Genomic DNA, 23,932 nt, shown 5'->3' on the forward strand with positions numbered 1-23,932 from the left:
TGACCTTTCCCTTGTGGGGTCACTCCTGCCGCCCAATCTAGGAAACCCTCCTGAGGGACCTCCAACTCTTGGTTCCCTTCCTTGGGTCCTTGCGGTTCTGGGTAGGGTTCTACTTCCCTTGGGTACTTACTACCTGATAGAGGCCTGTCATGTGACTTAGTTTCTCAGGGAGGTAACTACCTGGGAGGAATCCTTTCATCTCCCTTAGTATTCCATGTTCCCTAAAATCATCCTTCAGACTGGGCTCTACTATCTTGTGGGACCATGTGGGATACTCCTTCCATGGCATACACTTTAGTTATTCCCTTTTCTTAGAAAAAAGTTTTCTACCTTATCTTGTCTCAGCATTTCCCGGTTTCGATCCGGGCGGTGTATGGCTGCGGGGGAGAGAGGGAAGTACCTTCACCGCCGCGCTCGGTATTGCACCCGTTGCCTCTGTGCCGCTCCAGTTGCTGGGGGCTAAATCCACATCGGGAACCGGCTACCGGACCAAGGCCTACCTCTGAGGGATCTTGGAAATCACCTCAGGAAATCTCGACAAGGGGAGGGACCCTTAGATATCACCGCAGGAGAGCTGGACTCGACTGGAGAGGTAAGATTTCTTCTTTTTGGAACTTTCTTTCTTCTTTAGTTTAAATACTCTAATGCTGAGCAAGCATGTATAGAGTTCCGAACTGCTATGGAGATGGAAAACACTTAAGAGCAGAGCTTCCTGCATGGGTATATGTACTGGTGCTGACGTCAGATTGAAATCTGACTCCATCTCCAACTGCTATCAGGCTCACACTATACCCATTGGTCCTGAATCCATCTGCTACACGCTAGGAAAATGTCAGCAAACCTTGCTGTTTTCTGTAGAGGGTCGAGATTCCTTGTCCGGCCAGTCTTCACTGCTTCATGAGCTCCCTTCCACGGGGAGGCCCCATTGCCCTCGCCTCCCAAGGGAGACTGAAGTAGCTCTCCCGAGGTTCCCCTTTTTGTATGCCCGAGGCCCCTCCCCTGAACTATCCCAATTGGCCCAGGCATATTGCCTGCCCCCTTCACGCAGCTGGAACTGCTTTCTGGACTCTCTTGGTGGAAGAAACAAAAGGGTGGTTCTCTTCACCCTCCTTCTTTGAGTTTTTCCCCCATTGATTCTCTGGTTCTCAGTGTGGAGACATATACTCCATAACACCACCCCAATACCATCTTACTCTGACCTTCTACCCCTGCCACAATGTCCCTCTTCCTGTTCCCTCATCCCTCCACAGCCAGCACCCCCCTTCCCCTTTCCCTTCTCTCTCCAGATAGGCAGCAGTATCCCTCACTGGCCACCACCACTATCCTCTTTCTGTCCTTCTTCCTGGCTGAGTTTAATTGTTCTTTCCTGTTGGAGTTGGATAAGAACATAAGAAATTTTATTTTATTTATTTATTTAACACTTTTTTATACCGGCATTCGTAGGACACATCATGTCGGTTTACAAGTAACTGAGAAAGGAAATTATAATGAACAAGGGAGGGGCTAACTGGGTAATATGCAAAATACAAAGGAAGAGAGTCAACAGCAGAATTACAACTTTTTGCATTCAAGTTAGGGTTAAATATGCAAAAGAACTTATAAACAAATTAAACGAGGCATGTACACTTGAGAAATTAGCATATGAGGGCTTATTTACAGTATGAGGAGGCAAGTGCACATATGTATAGTTAAAAGCTAGTGGGGGGGGAGAAAGGAGGGAGGGAGCAGGGGGAGAGGGGCGGGTGGGGTAGAGTGAAAAGGGGTACATTAAGGCACGGGTACTTTGAGGGAGGGGTTGCTAGGGGGTGAGAGGGAGGGGTATTGGGGGGCTAGGAGTGCAAGGGAAGGAAGCAGGAAGGGGTGGTGGGAAGGAGAGGGGGAGGACAGGGAGGTGGTATAAAGGCTGAGCGTGAGCTGAGGTGGTTCGTAGGACAAAATTAGGATTGAGAGGAGTTGGGGTATGCCTGTCTAAAGAGCCATGTTTTGATTCCTTTTTTGAAGTGGCTCAGGGATGGTTCTAGGCGGAGTTTGACGGGGAGGGAATTCCAAAGGGTGGGGCCCGCAATAGAGAAGGCTCTATCCCTGGTAGTGGTAAGGTGCCCAATTTTAAGTGAGGGGATTTGGAGAGTGCCAGCAAGGGAGTTTCTCGTGGGGCGATTAGCTTGACGGAATTGTGGCATATTTTCAAGCCAGGGTGAATTGTTATTGTATAGAGTGTTATGGAGGATGGTGAGTGTTTTGTACTGGGAACGGAAGGCGATGGGGAGCCAATGGAGGTCCTGGAGTATGGGAGTGATATGGTCTGTTTTTCTGGTGTTTGTTAAGATTCTTGCCATGGTGTTTTGGAGGATTTGGAGGGGTTTAATGGTAGATGCTGGTAGGCCTAAGAGGAGGGAGTTGCAATAGTCGAGTTTGGATAGTATAGTGGTTTGCATCACAGTACGGAAGTCGTGGGCGTGGAGGAGGGGCTTCAGTTTTTTGAGGATTTGAAGTTTATAGAAGCCCCCTTTTAGTAGTGAATTAATGTGGGATTAGTAGCTTAGTTGATTGTCTAGGGAGACTCCTAGATCTCTGACACTGGGAGGTAGTGTGTGAGCTTGTGAGGCGTTTTGAATCATTTGATGGATTGAATCGATTGGTTGATTTGCTAGGATAAGGATTTCAGTTTTAGAGGCGTTGAGTGCTAGGTGTAGATTGGAGAGGAGGGAATTGATGGATGTCAGACAAGATTCCCAGTACTGAAGGGTTTCATTGATGGATTTCTGGATGGGAATGAGTATTTGAACGTCGTCTGCATATAAGAAGAATTTTAGTCCAAGTTTAGAGAGGAGGTGGCATAGTAGGAGTAAGTATATATTGAAAAGGGTGGACGATAGAGAGGAGCCTTGGGGTACGCCTTGTGTAAGGGGAATGTGAGCGGATTCAATATTATCAAGCTTGACTAAGTACTTTCGGTGGTCGAGGTATGAGGAGAACCAGGCTAGGGCTGTGTTTGAGATTCCTATCTCTGCTAAGCGTGATATTAGGATTTGATGGTTCACTGTATCAAAGGCGGCTGAAATATCAAGAAGGGCAAGTATGTATGATTGGCTGTGGTCCATGCCTTTGAGGATGGTATCCGTTATAGCAAGTAGGAGTTTTTCGGTACTTCGATCTTTACGAAATCCATATTGTGCGGGATGAAGAATATTGTTTTCTTCTAAGAAATCGGTGAGTTGTGTGTTAACCACTTTCTCCATGATTTTAGATAAGAAAGGCAGATTGGATATGGGCCTGTAGTTTGCAGGGTCATTGTGGTCGAGGGTGGGTTTTTTTAGTAGAGGCTTCACGATGGCAAGTTTAACTGGGTCGGGGACTTTCCCAGAGGTGATGGAGCAGTTGATGATTTCTGCTATTGGTTTCGCAATGGCGGAGGGAATAGTGAGGAGGATTTTTGATGGGATGATGTCTGCGATATGAGTGGCTGGTCGCATCTTTTTTAGTATGGATTCAACTTCCTTCACGGAGGTGGTGTCAAGGGAGTCTAGATTAATTTTGTTGTCGATGGGTAGTGGGTCGGTGGGGGCGGGGTTGGAGGGGAGTCGGGTAAGAATTTTGGATATTTTACTTTTAAAGTAATCGGCTAGTTTTTCACATTTCTCTATACTATTTACTTCTTGGGAGGATGGAGTGGGGGACTTTGTGAGTTCTGCAACGAAGGAGAATAAGGCATTTGGATTGAATTTATAGCTATGGATTTTTGCTGCGTAGAAATCACGTTTGGCGTGGAGGCTTGCTTGTCGGTATGTATGCAATGTATGTTTGTAGGCCATTTTGTGTGTGGGTGTCGGTTGTTTGCGCCAGGTACGTTCCTTGGTTCGTAGGTCTTGTTTCAGTTTTCTTAGTTCAATAGTGTACCATGGCTTTTTCTCGGTACGTGTAGGTGTTATAGTTTTGTGGATGGTGGGGCAAAAGTCATTGGCTATATTGGAGATAGACTTATCCCATGATAGTAGAGCGGTGTCTGGGTTTGTTAGGTCGAGGTTTTCGTTTACTTTGCTGAAGGCTAGGGAGAGTTCCTCCGAAGGGCATGTTTTACGGAAGGAGATGGGTTTTTTGTGTGAACTTGCACTCGGTGTGTCGGTATTGAAGGTGAGGTGGGCATTGATGAGAAAATGGTCGGACCAGGGGATGGGGGTGGTGACGGGTGCTTGAGGTACTGTGATGCCATGTGGTACATCAACAAGCAGGGAGGCACAGGCTCCTTCCTTCTGTGTCAGGAAGCTGCGCAGATTTGGGCGGGAGCGCTCTCCCGCTCGATGTACCTCAGGGCCACCTACTTGCTGGGAGTACACAATGTCTTGGCAGACAAACTGAGTCGTGTCTTCCAAGCACACGAGTGGTCGCTCAACCCCTTGGTAGCGACCTCTCTCTTCCAACAATGGGGTTATCCCCAAATAGACCTCTTTGCGTCCCCTCAGAACCACAAAGTGGATAATTACTGCTCCCTCATTCGGAGCGAGCGCTCTCAGCCCAGAGATGCATTTTCCCTCTCGTGGGCAAACGGTCTGCTCTATGCATTCCCTCCACTTCCTCCTCTCGAAGACTCTCGTGAAGCTCCGTCAGGACAAGAGAACCATGATTCTGATAGCACCTCACTGGCCACGCCAAGTGTGGTTTCCCATACTCCAGGATCTCACCATCCACAGGCGCATTCCCTTGGGAACGCACCCGCTTCTGATCACTCAGAACGACGGATGTCTACGCCATCCCAATTTTCAGGCCTTGTCCCTCGCAGCATGGATGTTGAAAGGTTAATCCTTCAACCACTTAACCTTTCAGATTCAGTTTCTCATGTCCTGATCGCTTCACGGAAGCCTTCCACAAGAAAGTCTTATTCCTATAAATGGAAAAGGTATACATCATGGTGTTCTTCGCAATCCCTTGATCCCTTTTCCTGTCCAATCCCAAGATTTTTGGACTATCTCTGGCATTTATCGGAATCAGGTCTAAACACCTCTTCCATCAGAATGCATGTCAGTGCGGTAGCCGCCTTCCATAAAGGTGTCGGGGATGTCCCTATATCAGTACAACCCCTCGTAACATGTTTTCTGAAAGGCTTGCTCCATATCAAGCCACCTTTACGTCCTCCGGCCCCTTCTTGGGACCTTAATCTGGTTCTCGGATGGCTCATGAAACCACCCTTCGAACCTCTTCACTTCTATGACCTAAAATATCTCACATGGAAAGTGATTTTCCTTTTAGCTATCACTTCAGCCTGCAGGGTTAGTGAGTTACAGGCTCTAGTTACCTATCCGCCTTACACTAAACTCCTGCAGGACCGGGCGGTACTCCGCACTCACCCTAAATTTTTGCCTAGGGTAGTATCGGAGTTTCACATTAATCAATCCATCATACTACCTATCTTCTTTCCCAGGCCCCACTCCAACCCAGGGGAACAGGCTCTGCATACCCTTGACTGTAAATGGGCTCTAGCGTTCTACCTAGACCGTACAGTTGCCCACAGGAAGAGTACTCAGTTATTCGTCTCTTTCCATCCCAACAAACTAGGGCAACCTGTGGGTAAGCAGACTCTCTCCTCCTGGTTGGCAGACTGCATATCTTTTTGCTATCAGCAAGCAGGCATTCCTTTCCAAGACCGTGTTAAAGCACACTCTGGGAGGGCCATGGTGACTTCAGTAGCATACCTATGATCGGTGCCGGTTCCTGACATTTGTAGGGCTGTCACCTGGAGTTCTCTCCACACCTTCGCAGCCCACTATTGCCTAGACAAAGCCGGAAGACAAGATTCCATCTTCGGCCAATCTGTCCTGCGTAACCTATTTCCAACGTGACGTACCAACACCCTTCTGCCTGCCCGGTGGGGTTCAGGATGTCCTCTACCAAATTTCACCCCAGTTGTTGTGCCTCTTGCACGCCATTGGGTACATTTGGTGCATGTTCAGACATCCTCAGCTCGGTACTCACCCATATGTGAGGACTACCATCCTGCTTGTCCTGTGAGAAAGCAAATGTTGCTTTCCTGTAACAGGTGTTCTCACAGGACAGCAGGATGTTAGTCCTCACGAAACCCGACCGCCGCCCCGCGGTGTTGGGTTCGTAATGTTTTGTTGCTTTATTTTTTCGGCACTGCCTGTAGCTATTAAATAAGACTGAAGGGGGACCCCTGCTGGCTGCAGGGTTAGTGCCGTGCTGGGTATGCCCAGTAGGGGCCAGTCAAAGTTCTGGAAACTTTGACAGCAGTTTTCCGTGATTGGGCTCCATTGTGATGATGTCACCCATATGTAAGGACTAACATCCTGCTGTCCTGTGAGAACACCTGTTACAGGGTAAGCAACATTTGCTTTCCTTAATATGTGGGAGGACAGTGCTGGAGGACACAGCTCAGATGGCACTGGAGGCAATCTTTTTGGCAGATGCCTCATTTGACTTGGTCAGGACTTTGGCTAGGAGTGTGGCTTTCACTGTAGCTGCCTGTTTGCTGTGGCTATGTAACTGGTCAGCAGTTCCCATTCCCAAGGCAAAGTGAACCAAACACTTCTTTCTAGGGACTTTTTTTTTTTTTGGAGAAGATTTAGGAAAGCTGGGGCGTGGGGTGGGGGATTCAAAAGTCCCCAAAGACAAAGATTGCCCAAAGACAAGCCTAAAAGGACATTGCAACCAGCTGCAGCTTGGAGCTACTTTAGGTATTCCAGGTATGTGAAGCTGATGTGGTTGCCCTTTTGTAACTCCAAGAAGGGAGGTAAAGCTGGAGTTTTGGGGGTGCTCCAGAAGTTCATTGACTTTACAATGAAGGTGTGAGAGGCTACTCTCCGCTACAAAGGCTAGGTGGGCTGTTGTCAGCCTTTTACCGGAAGTGGGTCCACATTACTTCAAATTAGTGGATCTTAAGTGTCAGAGATTGGCTATGCTCTGGAGTTTTCCCATTCTTTTTTCTAGATGCTTTAGTTTCCTCTTATCGATCCATTCATAAGAGGAATCTGTACAGATGATATTTTTGCGGTTGCTGCATATCAAGGTGGTGGCTCTGGTCCTCGTCCCATACTCTTAATGGGGTCAGAGTTGATACTCAATTTACTTTGTAGTACCAAAAAAGGGAGGTAACCTTTTGCGCTACTCTTGACCTGAAGCAGTTCAACAAGGCTCTGAAAGTGTTCCACTTCATGCTGGAGCCTCTGAAGTTTGTTATAGTAGCAGCTAGACAAGGAGAATTTTTAAGTCATTAGATCTGATGGAGGCATTTTTGCATATTCCGATTTTAAAAGAGGCATTAGAAATATCTTCATCTTGCAGTGATGTTTGGGGTGACAGCAAGGAGGAGTGATAACCATGTCAGGCTTTCCCTTTTGTATTGGCCACAGCGCCAAGATATTTTTCCAAAAGTGATGGTTGTGGGGGCGGCCCTGCACAGAGAATGTATTTTGGTATATTAATATTTGGATCCCTGAAGGTTTGGTTCAACACCAGGGAAGGCTGGGTTCAGTTCATAGACAAAGATCCAGAAGTTGCAGAACCAAGTGCAATTTTGTTGAAAATTCAGAGATTCACGGTGTGGATTTATCTTCAGTTATTGGGTTCCAAGGCAGGCTGCCTTGGATTAAGTGCCTGGGGCAAGGGTACACATGAAATCCTTGAAGGGATTTGTTCTCAAAGTGGTCTCCTCAGTCTCAGGTGTATTTCATGAGACTCCCTCTGATGACATGAGCCAGAGTTTTACTTTTTAGCTAGTACATAAGAACCTGACAGTGGGAGTGGATCTTGTTGTTACAACTGTCGCTGCCCGACGTCTCCACTCCGCCCTCCTTACCTCTCTGGCGACTCCTCCTGCGATTGACGGACGTTTGGCAGCTGCGGCGTCTGCCTGCCATCCTCTCCGGCATCCCCGGTCCGGCTTGGGCGCTGCCTCCCGCCATGCTGTCCAGCTGCCTTAGGGGGCACGCGCGGCCCTGCTTCAAATACTTTCTTTGGCGCGAACCTCAGGGGCGTCCCCTTGTGATGACGTCACACATCCCAGATACAAAAAGCCTACACTACTGCTAGCTAATCGAGTTAGCAGCAGGTATTCATACTGGTGAACTCTTTATGGATGGGATTCACTCTCCATACCTAGCTACTCTGCCTCTCCATTATTGGACTTACTCTATTTGGGGTACCTGCTCCTCGGGGGCCTCGCTTTTCTCTTTCAGGTCGCTGTCTGGAACCGGTACTCGCTCCTCGAGGGCCCATATTCTCGGACTCGCTGCCTGGACTTCACTTCTGCCTGGAAGATACCGCTACCTACACCATCAGTGAGTTACTATCTACCTCTCTCTCAGAGCTGTTCCCTGGAACCAGGTACTCGCTCCTTGAGGGCCTGCCTCTACTCCAGCTCCTGTGATTACTACTGACAGAAACCGCTGTGTGACTACTCAACCTACGAGGCTCTATTCCAGAACCCTGCATATACTTCATTGTACTCACTATCTCAGTTTCTCTCCACTACAGCACAGCCATTGTGGGATCGCTGTTCCAGAGCCCCGAGGGACTACAAGCCCAGCCGTGCTTCATCTCTGCTCACTACTGCCACCTCTGGTGGCTCCTCAATACTGTTAATAAATGATCTATCTGTGTTGTGTGTCCTAAAGCTGAGCCTGACCTGTGGCCCCTCACGGGACTTCCCTCCGTGGGCGTGGTCAGCAGCCACAGTGTCCAAGGGTCCACCCAAAACCTTACAAACAATAACAGATCTTGAACCTACTATTTGGATAATGGTGATCCTTACAACTATGCCAGTCTCTGAGACTGGGATGCTCACTGTATAGTGGCTCAAGGAACTTGGAATCCAGAAGCCACCAAGTGGTCCATCAATCAGTTGGAAACCAGAGCGATAGGGAAGCACTACTTTTAATTTATCTCCATTTTTCACAGTAAGATGGTCAGGATCTTGTTAGGCAATGCTACAGTGGTGGCGCATGTGATTGCCAGTGGTGTTGGGCATTTGGCAGAAGAGGTAGATTTGCAGTTAGTCTGGACAGATAAGCATATAATAGGGCTTTTATATCGGGAGTAGAAAATGTCCAAGCAGAATTCCTCAATTGTAACAGGTTGGATCTCTGAGGATAGAATTTGCCTCAGGAAGCATTCCATTAGATTGTGTCCAAATGAGGAGAACCATGGGGATGTGTTGGCGGTCAAAAATGCATAGGACTGAAGATTTTTCAGCTGAAGAAGGGTAAGAGACTCAGTTTGATGGATTTCCTGATTCAAGACATAGAAACATAGAAATGACAGCAGAAGAAGACCAAACGGCCCATCCAGTCTGCCCAGCAAGCTTCACACATTTTTTCTCTCATACTTATCTGTTTCTCTTAGCTCTTTGGTTCTATTTCCCTTCCACCCCCACCATTAATGTAGAGAACAGTGATGGAGCTGCAACCAAGTGAAATATCAAGCTTGATTAGTTACGGGTAGTAGGGGAAGTAACCGCCGCAATAAGCAAGCTACACCCATGCTTATTTGTTTTACCCAGACTGTGTTATTCAGCCCTTATTGGTTGTTTTTCTTCTCCCCTGCTGTTGAAGCAGGGAGCTATGCTGGATATGCGTGTAGTATCAGTTTTTCTTCTCCCCTGCCGTTGAAGCAGAGAGCTATGCTGGATATGCGTGAAGTATCAGTTTTTCTTCTCCCCTGCCGTTGAAGCAGGATATGCATTGAAAGTGAAGTATCAGGCTTATTTGGTTTGGGGTAGTAACCGCCGTAACAAGCCAGCTACTCCCCGCTTTGTGAGTGCGAATCCTTTTTTCTTCTCCCCTGCCGTTGAAGCAGAGAGCTATGCTGGATATGCGTGAAGTATCAGTTTTTCTTCTCCCCTGCCGTTGAAGCAGAGAGCTATGCTGGATATGCATTGAAAGTGAAGTATCAGGCTTATTTGGTTTGGGGTAGTAACCGCCGTAACAAGCCAGCTACTCCCCACTTTGTGAGTGCGAATCCTTTTTTCCACATTTCCTCTTGCTGTTGTAGCTTAGAGCGATGTTGGAGTCACAGTAACCATGTGTATGTTTATTGAATAAGGGTATTATCTCCAGGCAGTAGCCGTCATTCTGGCGAGCCACCCACTCTTTATTGACAGCCTCTTGATTTTATGGATCCACAGTGTTTATCCCACGCCCCTTTGAAGTCCTTCACAGTTCTGGTCTTCACCACTTCCTTCGGAAGGGTATTCCAGGCATCCACCACCCTCTCCGTGAAGAAATAAGACTTCCTTTGTGGTCTTTGGTGGGTAGAGTCTTGCAGATGATTTCCAGGTATCAGGGGCTAGTGATATTGATAGCTTCCAATTGGCAAAGGCATCCTTAGTATGCAGATCTAGTGAGAATGCTGGCGGGGATACGCTATTATTACCTCAGAACAGGGGCCTAATGTTCGGGGTCCATTGGTCCACGAGGAGGTGTCTTGGTTTTGTCTTTCAGCTTGGCTCTTGAGAGGGCTTATTTGTCAGAGAAGGGATATTCTCAGAAGGTTGTAAATATCCTGTTTGTTGTCCAAGAAGTTTTCACATCCTTGGCATATGTGAGAGTCTGGAAGTTGTTTGAGGACTGGTGCTCAAATAGAAAGATCTCGGTTAGAGGAACTTCAGTGCTGGTTATCATAGAATTACTGCAGGGGAGTTTAGATAAGGATTGGCCCTTAACTCCCTAAGGTGCAGTTAGCAGCTATTGCCTATTACAGAGACTAGTTGATAGGTATCTCATCTGGATGCATTTCATTTCCTTCAGGAAGTGAAGCATGTTTGGCCTTTTGTAAGAGAATTAGTACCTTCCTAGAATTGGCATTTGGTGGTGCCATACTTGGTTGGTCATCCATTTTAGCCTCTAAGAGCAACATCACTTAAACTGCTTGTTCTTAAGGAGGTGTTTTATGATGACTCTTGGAGGCTGTATTATGTAGAGATCCCTTTTTGGGTTCTTCAGGCAAGGCGGTGTAGATTTCCATGGTTCCTTTAGTCTTTCCTAAGATGGTTTTGCATTTTTTCATATTAACCAGATGGTATCTCTTCCCTCCTTTCAAAGAGACTCAGGTGGAGAAGAATATGCTCAGTTTCACCATTTAGATGTTAGGAAATTTCTTCTGCTAGAATTAAAGGTCACTAATAGTTTCATAACCTTGGAGTATTTATTTATTTATATTTATTTAGAGTTTTTCTATACCGGCATTCGTGATTAGAAACCACATCATGCCGGTTTACATATAACAAGGGGGTGGGAACAAAAAACGGAACATAAACAAGTGCGAAGTATCATTTGTTCAGTTTAATGGTTCCTGAAAGGTTGGACCAGCTTCAAAGGCATCAATAGCTTGTTGGAATAAGGAAGTGATAGGGGAAGCTTACATATTCAAGGGATTGCCAGTTCTACCAGGGTGCAGGCCTTCTCATGGGTAAAACTTTGCCTGGTGTCAACGTTGGAGATTTGCAGAATAGTGACATGGTCTTCCTTGTATACTTATTCAAAGCACTATTGTCTTGCCCTTTGAGTCAGAAAAGAGGCTTCTTTTGGTTCGGAAGTCTTAAGAGTGGGCTTGGCAGTGTCTCACCCAGTAGTGTTTGGGAACATCCCAAGCACCTGGACTGGTCTGACTGGATAAAGAGAAATTAGCTCTTACTTGATAATTTCATTTCCCTGAGTCCAACCAGAGCACTCCAGGACCATCCTTGTTTTGCCAAGTATATTATTCTCCTGTTTTCATTTTCAAAATAACTGCTTGTGTGCACTAGTAGATGCTCTGGATAAGGTAAAAGAAAATTATTCCTTACCTGCTAATTTTCATTCCTGTAGTACCATGGATCAGTCCAGACAGTGGGTTATATCCCCCGTCCAGCAGATGGAGTCAGAACAGAGTTTGAGAGCGTCAGCATATAGAGTAGTGCACCCTCTGCTGGAGCTCAGTATTACGCATAGCAAAGCCCAAAAGCAAAACACAACATTTTGGATCCAGATCCGTCCCCAAAAAGGAACAGAGAAAGATATAAGTAAACAAACGGTCAACGGGACCACCAACAGTCAACTTGTGAGGAGCTGTGAACAGTAACAATAATCAGAGACAAACAGAATGAAAGTTACCTGGAAGAATCCGAGCAGGACCTAATGAAACCCCTAGTGGCGGGCGTCTGGACTGATCCATGGTACTACAGGAACGAAAATTAGCAGGTAAGGAATAATTTTCTTTTCCCTGTATGTACCTGGATCAGTCCAGACAGTGGAATGTACCCAAGCTTCCCTAAACCGGGTGGGGTCCTGAGAGACCTGCTCGGAGAACTTGATCGCCAAAAGAACCCGTGTACTGAGACGCCAGGTGTAGTCTGTAATGTCTGGAAAAAGTGTGCAACGACTTTCCACGTCGCCGCATGGCAGATTTCCTGGGAGGAAACTGAGTGAGATTCCGCCCAGGACGCCGCTTGGGATCGCGTGGAATGAGCCGACACGCTGCGAGGTGGCACCCGCCCCGCCGCAATGTAAGCCGATGAGATGGCGTCCTTTATCTAGCGCGCAATAGTCGCCTTGGATGCTTGAGAACCTCTCCTAGGTCCTGACCAGAGGACAAACAAATGATCGGATACCCGGAAGTCATTGGTAACCTCCAGGTAACGGAGCAGCACACGCTTGACGTCCAGGAGCCGGAGAGACCGGGGTTCCTCTGGAGCGAACGCTGGAAGCTCCACCGTTTGATTGACGTGGAAGGCCGAGACCACCTTCGGTAGGAAGGATGGCACCGTACGAAGGGAAACCCCGGAGTCGGAGAAACGCAGATAAGGGAACCGGCAGGACAAGGCTTGGAGCTCTGAGATCCGGCGAGCAGAAGAGATGGCTACCAGGAAAACCGTCTTGAGGGTCAGGTCCTTGAGGGAGGACCCCCTCAGGGGTTCAAAAGGAGGGCCCGACATCGTTCGCAGCACCAAGTTGAGGCTCCAAGAAGGGAAAGGATCCCTGACCGGTGGCCGTAGGTGTTTGGCACCCTTCAGAAAACGTGCGATATTCGGCTGAAGGGGTAGAGAGCAGTCCTTCTGTACCAAGACATTCAAGGCCGCCACCTGAACCCGGAGCGAATTATAGGCAAGACCCTTATCCAGACCATCCTGTAGGAAATGAAGGATCAGCGGGACAGTCGCCTCCATGGTTTGGACCCCGCGGTCAGAGCACCAGGCTTCGAAGACCTTCCAAACTCGAACGTAAGCGACGGAGGTCGAAGGCTTGCGGGAACGAAGCATCGTTGAGATCACTGTCTCCGGGTAGCCTCTGTGGCAGAGACGGCGCCGTTCAAAAGCCAGGCCGCAAGTCAGAAGAGTTCTGCCTGCTCGAAAAATACCGGCCCCTGATGCAGAAGATGAGGAAGATGGGACAGGCGAAGTGGGCCGTCCACCGACATCTGAAGTAGATCTGCGAACCATGGCCGACGGGGCCATTCCGGGGCGACGAGAATTACAGTCCCTCGATGATGTTCCAACCTGCGGAGAACCTTGCCGACCAGAGGCCAAGGAGGAAACACATAGAGCAGTTGATCCGACGGTCACGGAAGGGCGAGGGCATCCACCCCCTCTGCGCCGCGCTCTCTTCTGCGGCTGAAGAAGCGTGGAGCCTTGGCGTTGAGAAAGGTCGCCATTAGATCAAGGCGTGGAGTCCCCCAACGACGGACGATGAGATGCATTGCCTCGTCGGAGAGAGCCCACTCGCCGGGGTCTAGCTGTTGACGACTCAGGAAGTCCGCCTGAACGTTGTCCACCCCGGCGATGTGAGAGGCCGCTATCCGGACGAGATTGCTCTCCGCCCACTCCATCAGGGGAGTTGACTCGAGGGAGACATGCTTGCTTCTTGTCCCCCCTTGACGACTGATGTAGGCCACGGTGGTGGCGTTGTCCGAGAGGATCCTCACCTCTCTGTGTCACACCAGGGGAAGAAAACGCTGGAGAGCAAAATGCACGGCTCTCGTTTCCAGGCGATTGATCGGCCACTTTGCCTCCTCTGGCGTCCAAGTCCCCTGCGTGGCGCTTCTTTCGCAGACGGCGCCCCATCCCACGAGGTTGGCATCGGTGGTCACCACCACCCAATTGGGAACCTTGAGCGAGACCCCCCGAGCCAGATGCGAGGGGACAAGCCACCAATCCAGGCTTTTCCTGGCTAATGGTGGAAGCGGCAGGATCACCTGATACTCCTGGGAGACTGGTTTCCAACGGGATAGCAGGGACGCCTGCAGTGGATGCTGGTGTGCAAACGCCCAGGGTACCATGTCGATGGTGGAGGCCATTACTCCCAGGAGCTGCAGATAATTCCAGGCGGTTGGTTCTTCCAAAGCCGAAAACCGAGACATGTGCTCCCTCAGGGCTTGCGCCTTGTCCTGGCGCGGGAACACCATACCCCGCCGGGTATCGAAGCTCGCTCCTAAGAAATCCAGGTGTTGCGAGGGCACAAGGGAACTCTTTGGAAGGTTCACCACCCAGCCCAGGGAGCGTAGGAATTGTACTACTCTGGCCACTGAGGTCTAACCATGTGAGAAGGACTTCGCTCGAATCAGCCAGTCGTCTAGGTACGGATGTACTAGGATACCCTCCTTGCGAAGGGCTGCCGCCACCACTACCATGATCTTTGTGAAGGTCCGAGGTGCGGTAGCCAAACCGAAGGGAAGCGCCTTGAACTGAAAGTGTTGACCAAGAATCTTGAAGCGAAGATACCGCCGGTGAGCCGGCAGGATGGGAATGTGCAAGTATGCTTCCGAGAGATCCAGTGAAGCGAGGAATTCTCCCTTGTGCACTGCGGCAATCACTGATTGAAGAGTCTCCATGCGGAACCGGCTGACCCTGAGGGCCTTGTTTACCTCCTTCAAGTCCAGGATGGGCCGAAAGGAACCGTCCTTTTTGGGAACGATGAAGTAAATGGAATAGTGGCCCAAGCCCACCTCGAAGGGGACGGGAACGATGGCCCCTATTTTCTGCAGTTGGTCTAGTGTTTGTTGAACCGCTATCCTCTTGAGATCCGAACCGCAGGGGGAGAAGATGAACCGGTCCCTCGGGGGGCGGACAAACTCCAAGGCATAACAGTCTCTTATGGTGTCCAGCACCCACTGGTCCGTGGAGATAACTGCCCACTCCTCGTAGAAGTCCATGAGGCGGCCTCTGATCCGGGGAGGTGAGAAGTGGGCTCCTTTGGCATCATTGGGAGGACTTTGTGGGCGGATTTCCCTGCCCTGGACCCTCTCTCACGGGCCTCCACCCACGAAAGGAACGAGACCAAGGCTGGGATCTTGTCGGCTGTGTCCGGGAGCTGGACTGCCGGTAAGACCTATAACGTCGCTGTGCCCTGGCCTGGTTCTACCGGAAGAAAATGACCTGAAGGAACGCTGTCTATCCTCCGGCAGCCGATGCACCGAATTTTCCCCCAGTGACTTGATGATCTGATCCAGGTCCTCTCCAAATAAAAACTTCCCCCGAAAGGGGAGGGAGCCAAGGCTCGACTTGGAGGAAGCATCCGCTGCCCAGTTGCGAAGCCACTAGAGCCGTCGGGCTGCTACAACCGAAACCATGGACCGCGCCATTACGCGAAAGAGATCATACAAGGCGTCCGCCCCGTATGCTATGGCAGATTCCAGACGGTCCGCCTGGGCGGCCTCTTCGGGGGGCAACTCCTGAGAGGTGAGAAGCTGCTGTACCCAGAGTAAGCTGGCCCTTTGCGCGAGCGAACTGCACATCACGGCCCGCATACCTAGGGCGGAGACTTCGAAGACCCTCTTGAGGAAGGTTTCTAGTTTACGGTCCTGCGTATCCCGCAGGGCCGTTCCACCCGTGACCGGGATGGTCGTCCTCTTGGTCACTGCCGACACCGCTGAATCCACCTTGGGCACCTTGATAAGATCCAAAAAATCCTCAGGGAGCGGGTATAGCTTTTCCATGGCGCGTGTGACTTTCAAGAACGCCTCAGGAGTGTCCCACTCCCTGGTGAGAAGCTGTAGGAAGGACTCATGGATAGGGAAAGCCCTTGCCCTAGGACGGAGGGCAGCAAGTACTGGATCCCCTTTGCGAGAAGAGGTGGCGACGGCAGGAGCCACAGGGATCGGCGGGTCTGGAGGTGGGTCGAGGACCAGCTCCTGAATAATGTGGTGGATGAGTTCATCCAGCTCTTCTTTTTGAAAAATCCGTAGGGCTCGAGGGTCTTCCCCCTCCGTATGTCCATCAGGATGCGCCTCCGGGGGTTCCGGGGAGTCATCTCTCACCGGCGAAGCCGCCCCCGTGGTACGCCAGGGTGGCACGGGAGAGGGACCCGGCAGGGATCCAGGCGTAACGGGCGAGGCGGTGAGACCAACAGCAAGTTTAGGAACCTTGGGGGGAGGGGCCCCCAGGGGATTCGGCGCCTGCGCTCCCATACCCTGCAAATAAGCCATGTGCATTGCCAGAATAAAGTCAGGTGAGAAAAACGGAGAGCTGATTGGAATCCCTGGGGGGGACCGTCCTGGGAGCCCCGGTCGGGCAAACCCCCCGCCGGGGGCAAAGCCTGTTGAGAGCCAGTGCAAGCAATCCTGTCTGCATCTGGGAGCGAGTCCGTCTCACGCTGTCCCCCTAAAATGGCCGCCGTTCCCGCCAAAGGCGGCGTCGTGGCCGGCCCGCGCCGCCCGCGCCGAGGAGGAGGCAGGTCCGAAATTGCACCGTAGGACTGCAGGGTGCCTTCCCCGTCGGGGAAGCACCGCTCACAAAGCCCCTCCCTCAGAAATTGATTCCCCGGTTCGCCGCAGGCCTCACACCTCGAGGACCGCAGCATGTCAGCACCGGGAAAAAAGCCTCGGGTGGGGGGCCAAAAACGAGCTAGTGCCGCGGGGGGGCCTGGAATGGCCCTAACAACCCGCCGAAGGGGTCCAGGAACTGCGGGGGAAAACCCCCGTTTCAGTTGAGCACAAACCCGCGGGCGGAGCTTGCGAACCGCGGGATCCACAAACGACGCGTGGAGCGGCCGGAACCACCGGTATCCACGGGGCACAACCAAAAAGAAGCAAACCTGTGGAGAAAGAAACTCAAAAAACTTCCACTTACCCCAACGGAAGAGAAAAGGAGTACAGAATAGAGAAGGCAGAGCCACAGACACACGCCTCCTCAAAAATTGAAAACTCTTTTTTTTTTTTTTTTTAATTTTAAGGATCCAAAATGAAGAGAAACATAAGACAGGGAAATACTGTGGAGAAAAAGAAAGAAATAACCAAAAATGAGGAAACCCTGTCAATCGGGGGGAGCTAGTGGATCCCCCACTCACATCTGCTGGAGTCAGAAGAATACTGAGCTCCAGCAGAGGGTGCACTACTCTATATGCTGACGCTCTCAAACTCTGTTCTGACTCCATCTGCTGGTCGGGGGATATAACCCACTGTCTGGACTGATCCAGGTACGTACAGGGAATAAACCTTTAGTGTTTTAAAGATGTTTATCTTAGTTTGTTACACATACTACTGGCAGGCTGAGGTCATCACAGAAGCCTGTGAGTCATATTAGTAAACCTGTTTCTCCTAGGACAAGCATTTGTCCTAGAAGAACTACCATCCTGCTTTTCCTAGGAGAATCACAAAGATACATACACAATTGTTAAGGAAAAATAAAGGAAAACCAGTGGAATCTAAATATCACGTTAGATGTTAGCAGAATACCAAAATCAGCAATCTGTTCTATTCCTCCTACAGGATGATCTGAGTTATCAGGAAGCTGGGGACCAGAAGACATGGGGCCAGATATACAAAACAAACAAGATCAAATGTAACCAAAATAAAAATGAAAAGGGCAGATTGCTCTTGCAACATCAATTTTTAGTTGGTGTATTATAAGACATGATGAAGAATTATTACATAGTTACCTATCTCTAATACTGAAGAAAATGCTCTGTTTTTTTTTCCCTTAGGGCTGACAGCAAACTTCTGATTGATCAATTTGAAACATATCAGCGCTGCCGTCAATGTAAAAGACGTACAACCAACTGTGGGGAAAGCAATTTGTGGTGCCACTCAAAATATTTACCTGGTTCACGTTTAATAATTTAAATCTATTTGTGACTCACTCAGTTTTATAGAAAGGTTTTCCCTCTGTGACTATGATAATGATCTCATATTGGTGAAACATTTTAAAATAATGTATATTGCTATACAGCTGTTTTGATATATAGTTATGTGAGCATATGTACATACAAAAATTAGGTATGAGGATTATGATGGATTTTAAAAAGTTATAAAGCTCCATATACGTTTTCATTGCTTTAGTATCAAACATTTTGGTAATAAGAATGAAAACACCGAATGTTAAATCATTCCTTTATAGGGATTACAACCACATTGGAAAAATGTAAAAGCAGTTCCAAAAAAATCTAGATATTTTTCTGGAAATTTTTGTGTACATGAATAGAGTAATTATCAGTTTGTGACATACACGTTGCTGTTTCTTTTCTGTTTGAATCATTTATTAAAAACTTACCTTTGAGTATCAACAGAATGCTTCTATTACGACAAACTGTCTTAAATTAACTGCATGTTTATCCATGGATATGGGCTTACTGAAGAAAAATCAAAACTCAACTAATGGTGGTCTTTAGACCATGCAGAGTTAAGAGATTATTTGATCAAAGTCTAATCATTTTAGAGAAAGAAAATTGTTAAAGAAAAAAAAAAAATCAAGATGGTTGATACTCAAAGATACAAGCACATTATCTTAGGTAACATCTGCTTGCATAGAAAACATATTGACCTTAAAAACAGTATAATCCCCAAGTAATTTTCTTTATTAAATCTATTTGCAACATATTTGAAACTAGTTCAAAACTGAAAAATCAACTATCCTGTTCTCAGAATTAATTTCAAGCTGGTCAGAAATGGATTTCACATGCATTTGTTGGAAAATGTAAATGAGGACAGTACAGTGGTTATCACATAACTGCCATTTTATCATTTACAGTATTCCAAGAACCTCCCCAGCCCCACCCATATTGCCAGGTTTGTGAAACTCTCATTCCTTAAGATGGCCTACATGAAAATCCAAGTCTTCCTGAAGTGCCTCCATTTCCTTCCTGAGAGGCCCATCTTCCCTGAAAACACATATGGGGAGGTGGGAATAGTACAGCTCACGCTGTATGCCTAAGGCATGGATTATGACCTGAATATAAAAGGACTAACCATGTGTGTGCACAGTACAGAATATGACCTGGATTTGATTACAACCTCTGGATAGAATGAGGGCTGCTTACACTTTTTCAATCCTTAGAGACATCCTAAGAAACAGGCAAGTCTCCCCTGTATCCAAACGCCACCCCCGTACCTGCATGTGGGAGGCCACCTACACCTTATGGGCACATTTTCACTTTGAACATGGTGTCTGGATTTTCCCCCGTTTATATGACCTGGTTATTTGCACAGACATAAGCCTCAGCAGCTGAAGATCTGGGAGAGATAGTGGGTGCTGGTGCTGCTCTGGCTCCTAGGTACCTGCTGATAGAGCTAATCCCTGCCAGAAGCAGAAACAGTGTAGGGGTGCATCAGAGGAAGCAGGTCAGTGTTGGTGCCACAAGTCTTGGGTCCTAAAGGCCATATCAGAAAACAACAGGGGTGGAAACTCAGTCTTTGGCCTCCATAGGTCACATCAAAAGACAGCAGTATCTTCAGCCCCCATGGGCAGCATTGGAAAAAAAAGCAAAGGTGGTGACCTCTGCAGGATGCAGTGGGAGGTAGCAGCAATGGCTGTCAGTCTCCATGGCCTTCATTGGAGGTAGCAGTGGCTTAGTGTGCTACCCCCAGATTTGTAATACCCTAAGCAAAGGCTTAATGTGCCTGAAAACATGGTGACTTGCAGTATTTCCTTAGTAAATGCTACCATAATTCCAAGTTTGGAGGAAATTCTATTTATAAAATGTTGCAGGATAACTTTATGGTAAATTTTGATTTAATTTATATTGATTTGCATGGATTATGTACAAAATAGTTACAAAATAAAAATTATCACATTCAAATTTAAACAGAGTTTATATGCTCAAAAATATAATTAAAAGAAACAGATCTGGTGATAAACAAAGAGAGCATGTCTCTTACCAACAATTATTTTGGTGTGACATCAAAATGAGAAAGGGAACTAACCCAGGGGCAGTGCTATGCATTGCCTCGCAGAGGGCCTTGATCAATTGATCACAGCCCTGGGGGGGGGGGGGGGGGGAGTTATAGTCAGTGAACAATGGCAACACCTATTGACCAGACTTCACACCCATTATTGCAGGATTCCAGAAACAGCCATGATGCACAGCTCCTGATCAAGGACTGTTGCTCCAATAACTAATTTAAATTTAATCCACAGATAGTTGCAAATGAAGGCTCCTGGCTCCAGAGCCCTCCAACTGAGATAAAAGCCCAAAGGAGCAGGAGGAAACTGCCACCACAACCCTCTAAAAATAATAATTTTGAAGAAGGGGCAATAATGATCCAAGATTAAAAATTAGGATGGACAAAGAAGGATTGAACTATTAGTCATGGAAACTAGGAAGATATTTTAAGACAAGTATCACAACTCCTATATAGGTTCAGGAAAAGTTCCTATTGTTAATTTTATTTATATATATATGTAAAAGGGTTGGGGAACACTAATGGGTTAATACATCCAAGTAAAATAAATAAAAGCGCCCATAAAGTTAAAGACAAACTTCAAAAGCCAAATGCACAAGTATGGTAACAGATTTGTCTCATGTCCATTTTGTCTATGTTAGATATCATCTCTGGAAAATTGATCACTGAAAGAGATGGGGACATAGTTTGATATTTTTAAAAATTCTTATTATGCCAAATCTGATGTGCTGTACCTATAATTGTCTTTATTCTTTCTCCTCACTGAAAATCTCTAGAATGGACTGATTTTACTCTGATAAGGACTGAAGATGTTTACTTTGTTTGCACTGTTGAATAAAAACTATCTTATATATTATAGGAGTGCAGCATATTTTACTTGGCTTTGACCTAGGACAAAATAGTAAGATAAAGTTATGAGAGCACCTTTTCAGTGTTAAGGAGTAATTGGGAGGTCAATATTCCAAGTCATTTAGCTGGGTAACGTGCAAGTTATCCGGCTAAACACCAACTTTTGAATATCCCCAGCAAATATTCATCTAAATTTTAGCCGGCTATGTCATTAACTGGTTCAAATTTAGTTAGATAAATTAGGGGTGTTTTGGAGGGTTGTTCTGGGCAGAGCTAATAGCTGAATCAATTATTCAGCTAACTCTGATATTTAGAGTTGTCAAATAAGTTATTCAGTTATGTCAAAATATGAGTGAGAGACTTAGTTATCCAAGAACTACTCTTTCTTGCAGCTGGTGTACGTGAAGCTCCAGTGTGTACCACTGCAGGGTGCATCTGCCTGCTGTCGATGTGTATTAGCAGGCTCGCCCACTAGGTGGCACTAACCATGTCACAGCACTAAGGGCCCACTGATACCGAGCTCATTACAGGACGGAAAAGGAGGAAACAGAATGGGATTGAGGAAGGATGGTGAGATGAGCCAGAAGGAAAGTGAGGAGTGGAGGGCAACTTGTACACTGAATGCAGTCATACACACACACTCCCCACTCAGCCACACATGCACTCAGAGGAGACGCAACTAGAGCCGAGAAGGGGATCCCCTCCTCACCCACTCCTGCTCCTCAACTGGCCCTCACTGCGAGCAAGAGCCACTAATGTGGCCCATAGCAAAAAAAAATTTCACTATAGCAGGGGTGCGCAATCAGCACTATAGGGTAGATTTTAAGACCTGCGCACGGGCGTACATGTGCACACACTACCCGGCGTGCACACGTACACCCAATTTTATAACTTGCACATGCAGGCAAGTTATAAAATCGGGGGTCGGAGCGAGCAAGGTGGTGCATACTAGTGCACCTTGCACGTGCCGACGCCTGCAGGCTTCCCCCGTTCCCCTAACCTTTCCCCCCCAGCCCTACTCTAACACCCCCCCCCCAAATTTTTATCAAACCTTTTACGCCTGCCCAAGCACAGGTTGCGCGCACCGGCAGCCTGCCGGCACGCGATCCTCCAACACAGTGGCAAATGGCCGCTGTGTCGGAGGCCTCTGGCCCCGCCCCCAGAGCGCCCCTTTTTGCAAGCCCCGGGACGTAGACGCGTCCCGGGGCTTTACAAAATAGGCCCGGTGCGCGTAAGGCAATTTACGCGTGTACAGCTTTTAAAATCCGGCCCTATATGTATGAAGTATGTCATCTCTGAAGAGATCATTGATACCAGCTCTAATGCAAAGCCTGACTGTACTACCAAACATAATGCTACCTTCTGGATGCAAGCCTATTCTACAGATATGACATTAAATAAGAGTAAGAGATGAGGCTGTGGAATATCAGTGGGTTGAGTTAACGTTGAAAGTCTGTTGGGTATGAATGTGGTGTGAATGAGCATTGTGACTGGAGTGCTATTACCAGGGGAGAGAGATTCAGAAAGAGGGAAAACAAAAGGAATAGAATTGCTTAGAATTTTGTTATTGTTATATCAAAATGTAATATGGTAGATTTCATTCTGGTTTCTGCCTGAAATTAACATTCCTCCTATTTTTGTTAATGAGGCTCAGATACCAGTACAAACTGTTGTAAAAAAATGTGGGGATTCTTTTAGGTCCAAATTTGACCCTTTACCCCACTTGCGAGCAATTCTTAAATCAGATTTTTTCAAGCTATGGATGATGTGCCATGTCAGATACATTTTGGATAAAAATAACTTGCACATTTTAATACAGTCATTTGCACTTTCGACAATTGATTACTGCAATAAAATTTTTAATCGGCCTTCCAACCTCACGCATACAAGCCTTGCATGTGTTACAGAACGCAGCAACTCGCTTAATTATGGGCATCTAACCTTGGGATCACAGCCCAATCTTACGGGAATTGCATTGGCTCCCTCCTAATCAATGTATCCAGTTTAAACTACTGTTACTCGTTTTTAAGGCAATAAAAATGGATGGTCCCTCTCCTTACACTCCCATAAGGGCTTTATGTTCACAAAAAAAAAAAAGGGACTTCTAGAAGTCCCATCTATTAAAGTATTACGTTTGAAAGAATCTAGAACTCCGTCTTTCTCTGTCATTGGCCCTATAATGTGGAATGTGCTACCCACATCAATTGAAGCTATTAGTGACAAAGATTTTCAGAAAACAGGTGAAGACCTTACTTTTTAAAGAAGCTTTTGGAGACATTGATATTGAGAATAGGCAAGAAGACTAGTTCAAGCAGCCTCTAGCCAGAGCTTTTTTTTTTTTTATTTAACAGGCAATAATGGGAAAAGTTTTAATGTTTAATGCTATTTTATACATGCTTTATATATTTTTATATATGTTGTAACCCACTTAGCTTGGTAGATTTGTTATAGGCAGGCCATAAAATTGTTTTTTAATAAATAAATGTTGCTACTTTTGTATTCCATTGTTTAAAAAAACAAACAAACAAACAAACAAAAACCGAGAGCAAGAGAAGTAGCAAAACTGGTCCAAAATGGAAGGGTTAAGTTTTGGGTTCATTTTTGCTACTGCAAATAAATTAGGATTTGAAATGGTTTCTACTGTGTGAAAGCAAGACATGGCCAGCCAACTTCTTCATTGCACCTGATAGCCCTGACTCAATCATGATTATCACCAACTGTAAAGCCCTTGGGCTCTAATGGACCTGCATTCAACAGAATTTTGTGACTGAATTGTCTCCTTGGAAAATTTTGCAGACTGAGTCCCTAAATTTAGACAGACAAGAAGTGGCCAGCCATAGGTAATGGTACGGGGTGTGACAGGGAATGTAGGCACCTAGCACTGATTTTCAGTGCTAGGTACCTAACTTGGCCAGCTATATGTAAGTGCTGCAATAGCAGGCCTAACTCTGCCCAGTCCAGTGGTCCTAGCAGCTTGATCTCCCTCTCC

General features: G+C 47.2%; 1 protein-coding gene across 2 annotated transcripts in view; it reads left to right on the forward strand.

Moving 5' to 3' along the window:
* Nucleotides 1-20,146, forward strand: part of CCDC81 (coiled-coil domain containing 81) — a 377,879-nt gene extending 357,733 nt beyond the window's left edge. For both annotated transcript variants that reach the window (XM_029602264.1, XM_029602265.1), the window contains one exon: nucleotides 17,901-20,146. In XM_029602264.1, coding sequence (XP_029458124.1) covers nucleotides 17,901-18,039 — 139 coding nt within the window. In that variant the 3' untranslated portion in view covers nucleotides 18,040-20,146. The remainder of the gene's footprint in view (nucleotides 1-17,900) is intronic.
* Nucleotides 20,147-23,932: the final 3,786 nt, after the last annotated feature.

This window comes from Rhinatrema bivittatum, chromosome 5 (genome assembly GCF_901001135.1).
Source record: "Rhinatrema bivittatum chromosome 5, aRhiBiv1.1, whole genome shotgun sequence".
Classification (NCBI taxonomy): Eukaryota; Metazoa; Chordata; class Amphibia; order Gymnophiona; family Rhinatrematidae; genus Rhinatrema; species Rhinatrema bivittatum.